Raw genomic sequence first — 9,943 nt, 5'->3', positions numbered from 1 at the left:
GTAGTTGTTTACTGTTTTCTTTTCTTTTACATCGTGTTCTTATTATCCAACCTCCCCTAAACCACCAGGACATAAACAGGCATTTTGTTCTAAGCTGACATGGATAAATAAATGAACAAATCATCCAATAAATGAACATGCTATTTCAGTTAAAAATCTTTAGCTTATGGGAAATAGGACAAATAGCATCGGACTGCAGCTCTGTATAAATAAAGGCAGAGACACGGATGATTCCTTTTCTATTTTCCCAGTGACCGATTGCTCGCTCTACTCTGATAAGCAGCCTGTTTGATATTTTAAGTGTCTGTTTCATTCTGTCCAGCTGCACACAGAGGCCCCGCTTTGTGATAAACCAGCAGTCCTCTTTGTGGACAGGCGGGTAATACAAGGGTCCTTTACACACGACTCTGATTTCAGACCCCCTTCACGGCGGGGACACACACACGCACACACACACACACACACACATCTTTTACTCCTACTTTAGTGAACACATTCATTGGCGTAATGCATTCCCTAGCACCTTACCCTAAGCTAAACCATCACACATGCATCGGCTAGAGGTAAATTGGGTTGTCCACTTACCAGAATGTCGCTGGTTCGATCCCCGGCTCTTCCAATTGCACGTATTGAGATGTGATAAAGTTAGTGTTGCACAAAGATGAACGTGTGTGTGAAAAACTAAAAAGGGCTTTGAGTGGACAGTAGAAAAGTGCCATACAAATACAGACACACACACAATCACACACACACACACGCACACGCACACACACACACACACACACGCACGCACACGCAAACACACACGCACACGCACACACAAGTGCATCTTGATAGTGGTGATGAGCTGAAACACGCCCCCATGTGGCCACATTGAGAAATGCAAAATCCCACTTCAGACGAGTGGAGAAGTGAGAGTGAGGAGAGTTCCAGTGTAAGTCCAGAGTGTGTGGGCTCGAAATGTGTGTGTGTGTGTGTGTGTGTGTGTGTGTGTGTGTGTGAGAGAGAGAGAACTGGGGGTTGTTGAGCTGTCAGTTTATTCTTGCTGTCATAAATAATTGGTCCAGACCGGGGCGGGGTGGTCCTGTTAAGGGGCCTCTCCATTAGGCCACAAACTTTCTTAGCACCTTTCACTCTCTAATTGGCACCGACGAATGTGTGGTGGCACCGCAGCTGGCAACCTCCATCAAACGGTCGCCAGCAGAAAAAGAAACGCTATAAAAAAAAACACCCTTCCATCTTCCTGCTCTTATAATAAAATGCATCTTGTGTGTGGAGCCCAAAAGGCTTGAAAACCTGTTTTGGAGGGAATGAGGGAATGAGAGAACAGGAGGGGGGAGAGAGAGAGAGAGAGAGAGAGAGAGAGAGAGAGAGAGAGAGAGAGAGAGAGAGAGAGAGAGAGAGAGAGAGAGAGAGAGAGAGAGAGAGAGAGAGAGAGAGAATGAGAATGAGAGGAGGAGGAGAGCAACGCTGTTCTTTTGACAACCTGTTCAGTCCGGAGCTGTGAAGCTTGAGCGCTTCTATGTGTAGAGTCCTCTGTCCTCTCTCTCTCTCTCTCTCTCTCTCTCTCTCTCTCTCTCTCTCTCTCTCTCTCTCTCTCCATCCCTCCATCCCTCCTCCTCCCCCCTCCTCTTCACAGACAGGGGCGGTCGTTCTCAGTCTGCGCACATATTCCACTTGGCCAGCATCTCCTGGAGTCCACAGACACAGCGCTGATTGACCGAGCGGAGCAGGAGCTCATCCTCAGAGCGCATGGTTGTGTTAGCGGGGCTTCACTGGACTGTCAGAGTAAAAAACCCACTTCAACCACGCCTCTGAGAGTAAATAATCCACATCAGAGGACACTGGCTCTTAAAGGATTTTGCCCAACTAGCCCTGCTTGAGTTTCTATTTTTTTTTTTTTTTGCGCAGGGAAAGTGGTTTTATTTTTTTGGGGGGAAGAGGGGACTTGCGCCGCGGCCGCCAGTCTGTGCGTAACAGTTTAAAAAAAAAAGTTTAACGCACCGAGGAGATTATTGAGGAGACTCCATACCCGATCACCACTCCCCGGGAATTGTAAAGCTCGCGCCGGACGCCCACTGGAGGAGGATATATAACTTTTATAAGACATTGTGTGGAGAGACTGCGGGATTCGGGCTGGTGGAGCGGGAGAGCGGAGGAATCCTCTTCGCTGCAGCCGGGGAGGAGTGCACGCAGCGCCGGGTTGCAGGCTGACCCAAAGGACGGCACCTCGGAGAGAAGGTAGACGCGGACGGAATCATATGCCTGCAAAGACACTATGTTCTTCATTTGTTCAACCTTATATTATCGCCTGTGTGCGTATTTAAAAATGAAACGTGCGTTTGAGTTTATCCCACAAATATAGAATTTTACTCATATATCCAAGTTAACCCATCCTTGCTGTAATCAGTATTCTAAATACTCAAATTGTGGGTCCACGCACTCTTTCGTTTGCACCAGCTATAGCCCACCATATGCTTTTCTTTTTTTAAGCAGACAATAAAACGTTGTACATGCCAATGCAAGCAAGTGTCATTTAGACACGTCCTGCCACTAATGCAGGTTTAAACTTACATCCTAAAGTGAAACTTTGATCACGGTATAAAGCAACCTGTCAGTGCAGCCGACTCAGAGCCATCATACAAACATCAAGGCCAGATGTCAGAGGAAATCCTCATGTTCGCTCAGAGGAGTCCCACATAAGACGGTCCATTAGCCCCTGACTCCAGCTGCTTTTCATCCTTTTATTCCTCTTCACGTTAAGGCAGAGAACTCTCAGAAGGGGATCTCACTTTGTTGTTGTACAAACAACAGCAACAAACAAAACACTGTTTTTCCTTTAGAATAGAACTCGACCCATCACCTTGCAGCCCCTGCAGGGACACGGTAGGAATAATTATATTGATCTGCAGGAATAGCAGTCTGCGTGTGTGTGGGTGTCTGAGGTCCAAAGTGCATGACCCCCCCCACTTGTAGCTGATCCTCTGTGGATGTGCTTCCTCCCCCCGTCCTCTCCACATCTGCCAACCTGTGTGTTCCAGGAGGGAAACGGCAGACAATCCTGTCAATATCCAATCCTCATTACTCACAGGCGTCCTACCCGCGTGTAAACTCCTTATAATCCACGATATGTGATTGAATTACGCACCCCCGAATGGAACGTTGTAGGTATGGGCTGGGGCCAAATTGCTCTATAATATTATTTTGACGGGCTTAAGGGTCCTGCAGGAGACATGGCCGAAACAGGAGAACACAAGTGAAAGTGTCTCCGCTTCCTCCTCGATAACAATCACTCAGCTGTCGCCTCTTGTTTGTCACATGCATTTTGCAGGGTCGTCCCCCCCTGGGCCTCCGCTCTTCTCACCTCACCCCCTCTTCTCCTCTCTCCTCTAGGTTATGACGGAGCTGAGCTGAACATGGAGCTTTTCTGGATTTTGTTATTTTCTAGTGTCTCTCCTCTCGCCGGGGGCCAAGGAGTTTACGGTAGGAATGTGATATTTTCAAATGTGTTCCCATGAATGTATCAATGCACGCTTTATTAGCCCGGGCTGACTGAGCCCCTGTTGCAGCAGGATGTTAATTAGCTCAATTATTAGTCCATAACCCTAATTAAAGGGCTTTCTCTGCGCCGCACATTGTCCGCCTCATGACTCACTATTAGGAGGCAGTATTGTAATAATAATAACTGGCATTTAAACAACTGCAAGAAATAGCTTCAGGGAGATCGGCAGCAAATGAACTTGAAAGAGAGATATTAGTTCTTAGATGTCACAGGAGGCTGCTGGGAAAACTACCAGCTGTGAAGTGGAGGGGGAAGCCCTGCTCTGGTAAATTCCACTTTAAGCCTGATATGAATCTTGATGGTGAAATCCACATTAGAGGTTAGACGGTATAGATTAGGGCTCAGTAACACCAAATGTGACGGAACGTTTACAGTGGAAGGTTTATGGTTATTATTGTACGGAGGGAGGATAAGACTCTCTGAGACCCTGGCTCCTCTTGTGATGGGTTAAACAGGACAGTCACACTGTGCTTTTGAGGATGAAGCCTCGTCCCCTCTTAAGGGCCAGCTCACTGTACTACAAAAGGCTCAGTTTCTTCAGCCACAGGCGCCCGGCTAGATAGCCCCCCCCCCCCCCCCCATTTCCCCCCGTCCCTTCGGGCAAGGCAAACACACAAACCGAGCTGTCAGCTCTGATACCTCTGATTCTGACGTTTGAAGGCATGTGGCAGCCATTGCAAACAAGGTCTGTTTAGTCATAGCAGCGGCGAGTGCTGTTGTCATAAGCAATCCCACAGTCTGCCGTCACACCCAGCCTGACAATCTTGTCGTTCTCCGAAGCATGCAGGCCCGACCACAAGTCTTTGCTGCCTAATCGGGCTTGTACCGCTGTGAATCTACACACTGGTGCTGACCTGTCAGTGTTAGAGTAAATTATCCCACAGGAACCGCTCATACATTTTACACTGTTTAAATGATAAGATCAATCTGCTTTAAACAATGGGCTGTGGACAGTGACAGCGTTTTTTTACCTCTATCTTTTTCTGCTGTCGTTCTAGCGTTTCATAAAAAATCGAACATGGCCATATACAATGAACAAGACTTACTGGGGTTAGCTGTCATCATTTGTTTCCAGTAGGTGTATGCCCATACCTAATTTGACAAAGCAAAGATTTACCATTAATGGGTTTTTATACTGTCTTTAGCTCCAACCTATTATATGCATGTGTTAGATATAGATCAGATATAGTTTAGACATATGTTAGACAAAGTATTTAGTTACTTTCAGTGGTCACCTTTTTCCCAGTGCGTATTCGATTTTTCAAACAGTCGCCTCCTCATCGTGAGACTTTTCTGTTCTAGTTCGGCCGTACAGCAGAAGGCTCACATCTCCACCCTGCCCTCGTGCATTCATGTCCCCATTTATATTTTTCATAACAAGTGCATGAAACAGTTTTGGCTCCTCTGCAGGGTGATATGCTGATTACCACAAAGAGTGTGTGCATGTGTGCCTCATGGGAGCCGTCACAAATATGCACTGGGTTGAAGCAGACAGTTTCACAGGCGGCGCCAGTCACGAAGGCTACACGGGTATTTGTTGTATATTTTTTGGGGGGGATAGTTTTTCTCCCCTGTGTTTTCTTATGTGCAACAGCCACCTTTCGATCTCTGCTGAGGGAGCAAAGCTTTGTGGGAGTCGTACTGGCCGGCGTCCACAGGCCCCACACTCCCAGGTGCACCGTGTGGTGGTGCTCAGCTGTGCCTACCTGTGTTTCATCGGTTCCATCTCTGCAAATCATCCTCGCTGAAAAGAGTCATTCAGAAAGAACAAATCGTTGCACAATCGTAGTAAACACAAAGGGTGAGGATGATGGGAGAGAGAGAGCCCATGAGTTAAGGACGCTTGGTGTGTATGCAGATATGCGTAAAATGGTTTCCCCTCACTTTGGAGTTGTTTAGCACTTCCCGTGGCAGACAGATGCGACTACGTCCATCGGGAGCTGAACGGTGAAAGCGTGCCTGATTGATGTCAGCGCTTTGGATGGCTTGTGAGGTTCATTTATTGTACCCTTCTCTGGGGTGCGTTTGGATGTGTGTGTGTGTGTGTGTGTGTGTGTGTGTGTGTGTGTGTGTGTGTGTGTTTGTGTACGTGTGCGTTTCCCGTCAGCTCATGCCTGTGAGTCTGTCCGTGCAGGTGTTTGAGCTCGTGGAAGTGAGTTTGAGTTCATGTGCCAAAAATGCACGCACGAGTGTGAAGCGAGTGTGTGGGTGCGCTTGCTTGGAGCGGTGCATGTTTGTGCGGCGGACACGCATTTCTTCCCACCGCAACAGTTTGCTGGGTCAGCAGGGACTTGTGGATCAGTCAGTGTTTCTCTTGCAGCAGTGTCTTATTGATTGTGCATCTGTGAATTTTGATTGGCTGTCAAAGAGCGTGTAACACCTGTCCTTCAAACGGCCACTGGACAGAGAGGTGCACCGAGCTCGGAAGTGCCAAACAGGAAAATACAAAAGCTGCACGCTATGTGTGTTTACCACAGCAATATTGGCAAAGCAGGTTGTTTAGTAAAGTCCTCTCATCTCCTCCACTATGTTTTTTTTGTTGGGATAAGCTTTTTACATGCATCTCCACGCAGTGAATTCAAACATCCCTGCCTGCTTATATAAATTTCATTTAATCTGGATATAGTGTAATCCTAAACTTTACAAACATGATGTGGCATTCACACGCACCGACTCTCAACATTCTTAAGGATTAGGTGGGGGGGGGGGGGGGGGGGGGATTTCACGACGGTCTCACAGGACGTGACTCATCATCTGAAATGCACCAGTGTCTCTTCAACTTTGTGTCGGTGTGCGTCACATCACACTCAGCAGAGTTCACAGGGACACCAAATTATTGATTGCTTGACAAAGTCACACAGAACCATTTGCTGGTGCTGTAGATGGAATCTGAGCCGCGTTAGCCTGCAATATGACGCTACATCATGTGCTTGTTAACAGGAAAGTTAATGAACTGAAATCAATGATTTAGCTTCAGTTTTTTTTTTCTTCTATATTAGGTTTGAGCATTTAGTCGAGGCCTTGCCACTGGCCACAGAACAAAGCACTAGATGCAGAAAGTGAAAAAAAGTTAATATGCCTAAATTGCACAGAAATTCCACATCACTTTGAAGATGTTGCCCAAGGAAGAATGAAAGGCCTGGGATGCATTATAAGTTTTTTATTCTCAATCCGTGTGTGTGTGTGTGTCTATCTGTGTGTGTGTGTATGTGTAGTCGTACGCCCAACATCGTCTTAATGTGGAGCTTCACTCGCTGCCGTACATTAGCCCACTACGGCACATGTGAAAGGATCTGACCTAGAAAAGAGATCAGTACCCGGCCAGGCCATTGGCCTCCCCACTGACTCCCACTCCCTCCTCTCCCCACATCAGCACTTTTTGTTTGTTTGCGTCTCTTCTTGGTCTCTTGGTGCTGGGTTTATTTTGGATGCTGAATATTGCCCTTTTCTAATAAGCATCCATAATTTATTGTGGGCTGTGAGCGAACGGAGGAGAAGATGAGGCGAGATGGTGATGGGAGGAGACGAGAGCATTAACACTGGAGATAATGACAAACTTTTACCTCCCACTATCCGACACCTGCTCGCCCCCTCCCACTCTTTATTCCTCATTACGGGGGCTCACATTTGGCCCCATAAGGAGGACAGGCCCTCGTAATGTGAGTGTGTTAACAGATTAAGGTCCCCACAGCACGAGTAATATACACACACACACACACACACACTCACACACACACACACACGCACACAGACACACTTTACTGATTACACACCCCCACATTAATCTGATCAGTAACGTCAGTGATTGTTGCGTGACCTTTCTCTCTTTATTATGTTTGATTAAAGTCCTTGAAAGTTAATTAGCTGTGCTCAAACAGTTGGTCCAAATGTCCAGATGAAAAGAGATTGATGGATAAAAAGATAAATGAACATATAGAAAGACGATAGAGGTTTCAGGGGTGCAGAGTGTATAGGAGCTTTTCTTGGCACAGACGGGAGCTACTGGCAGAGGTGGAGAGCTGATGGATGTTGGCAGGTGTCTTCATCGTGTACGATGTGCATCAGATTCCCCTTCACTCACCACAATAAACAATTTAAAGTAGACACTTAGAATACTGGAACTATTAGAATCACACAGTGCGTCTGCTCGCTCCCCTTCCACTTTTACTCTCCTCCTCTTTGTCTCCCAGTCCCTCCCTCTCTTTGTATCTGTCTCTACTCATCTCAGTCAGTAGCTCTGATTCCATCCCTCCTGCTAAAATTTTCAGTGCACACGGTGCTTTAATTATCTCCTCGTGCTCTCATTTTTTACCTCGCGCTACTAGGTCCTTTGTCAAGCCTTGTGGGCCCTGCTGCCTTAATATTGAAAGGGCTTTAAGAACCGTCGCGTCCACAATATAGTAACGCAACTGTCTTCTTTTTATGCTTACTCCTCTCCTCTCCTCTCCTCATCTCCTCTCCTCTCCTCTCCTCACCCCTCCTCTCCTCTCCTCTCCTCTCCTCTCCTCCTCTCCTCTCCTCTCCTCTTCAGCTTCACATTTTTTTCTGTAAGGATGACTGGATATTAAAGCCTGACAACGTTTCCATTAACCTGCAGGTCAGCTACAGAGCCATAGGCGTATGGCCGAGGTGATATGTTGACTGTGGTTTACACTAGCCTTGCTACCTGGGGGTAAAGGATAAGAGCACTAAGACAACGTCTTGGGAGGTCTGATTTATCTCCCTGCCTCCCACCAGTTACTCTCTGAGCCCGGGGTGGGGCAGCAGGTAGGGGTGGGCAGTCTGGCACACTGGGGCCTCCAGTGAGCTGATATAGTAATATATCTCCTTAGAAAGTGGTAGTCTTCAAGAGAAGTGTATTTATGTGTTTACACTGAGGTGTAGGCTGTGTTCCTGTCTCTCACCAGGTAATTTATTGCCAGCGGGTGGCTCCTCCCTCTAGGTGTGTTACTCGAGATGTTTTTTTAATAGAACAGACAGACAGCTATATCATAAAGATGGACGACGCGTCTCCACTTTATCCAACCATTCAGAAATGAAGCCAAAGTATGCTGGATACGAAGAAGGACACCTTGAGCATTTGGAACCATATATTTGCACAGTCGTTTTTATAGCATGACAGAATAACCAGAAAAATCTACATGATGTTTTTTATTTTATATACTTTCTCTTTAGTTTGGTCCATGTCCCACCCATTAACACTGGAGAGGAGGGGCGTATGACCTCTACTGCAGCCGGCCACCAGGCGGAGATCGGGCTGCTTTGGTTTCACTTTGAGGGTGGGGTGTCATGTCGTCTTTAGATACAGTCTATGGGCTACACTCAAGAACTGTATATGTTGTAATTTAAAGAAATGATTTGTAAATTCAAAAAACACACTTTTCAGCTTTCTTATGCAGCGTCAGATGTTTGCAGTAAGCACTTAATTAGCTTAGCTTCACATAAACAGCGGTAATGGAGGGAAACCGCTACCCTCATTAACATGGTACATCTCATTTACTCAAACTGTTCAGAAATAGAAGTAAAACAAATAAATTGAGAGAGTTTATTTTACAGCTGTTGCCTGGCAACTGCTTCCAGCCAAGACATTGTCCAGCACATATCCACATGCATGTAAAAAAAAGTTATATCTGTAAATTACAGCTTACGTACTATGTATTTATTCTACCGATACAAGAGTGGTTTTGTTAATCACGCTCCCATTAAGTGTGATATTTAAATGTCAAATATTAATTTACCCTATAAACTTTATTAAAACCATTAACCGAATTGTTAGTATTGTGACGCTAATCTGTCAACCTATACTAATCCGCACTTTGAAAGAAGTCAAATCCGTGTCCTCCGTATTTGTCATGAATAATTCAATTAATTAAGATAGACAAACACAATTTTACAATCATCTTTTCCCAAAATTTTTAAATAGGCTCCAGTATCATGTATCTATGCTGAAGTGCTGATGGAATATCATCATGTTAGCGTCCCTCACCTCTTCATCTGTCCCAGTGCTTGACTCGCTCTCCCAGTTTGAGGATGTTCGCGTTCATGCAGATCCCATCCACTCACGGTCACACGTGCCGGCCCACACACAAATTTTGCACGTGCACATCCATGCATGTGCAGGGACACCTCTCGCTGTATCTACCTTAAGCTGAACTCTTAGATCGTTACCTCACTCTCACCCACTCTCATGTTTCTGACAGTGTGTAATAACGTGGGGACCCACACACACACACACACACACACACACACACACACACACACACACACACACACACCTCTTTGGATGAGAGTGGTCCAGAGCGTAACAGGACAACCTGGCTGCCCTGTGGATAAGAAGCACCGTCAGGGAAACTTCTCTTTCCCCCCCCGTAGCCCGGTCAC

The 9,943-nt window shown here is 46.3% G+C and overlaps 1 protein-coding gene across 2 annotated transcripts in view; it reads left to right on the top strand.

Moving 5' to 3' along the window:
- Nucleotides 1-1,630: 1,630 nt before the first annotated feature.
- The window catches only part of LOC128443549 (MAM domain-containing glycosylphosphatidylinositol anchor protein 1), a 179,072-nt gene continuing 170,759 nt past the window's right edge, over nt 1,631-9,943 (top strand). For both annotated transcript variants that reach the window (XM_053425987.1, XM_053425986.1), the window contains exons 1-2: nt 1,631-2,241; nt 3,394-3,483. In XM_053425987.1, the coding sequence (XP_053281962.1) occupies nt 3,417-3,483 (67 nt within the window). In that variant the 5' untranslated portion in view covers nt 1,631-2,241; nt 3,394-3,416. The remainder of the gene's footprint in view (nt 2,242-3,393; nt 3,484-9,943) is intronic.

Source organism: Pleuronectes platessa, chromosome 1 (assembly GCF_947347685.1).
Source record: "Pleuronectes platessa chromosome 1, fPlePla1.1, whole genome shotgun sequence".
NCBI lineage: Eukaryota > Metazoa > Chordata > Actinopteri > Pleuronectiformes > Pleuronectidae > Pleuronectes > Pleuronectes platessa.
The sequence above is the reverse complement of the archived record's forward strand: the minus strand, read 5'-3'. Positions and strand labels throughout refer to the sequence as shown.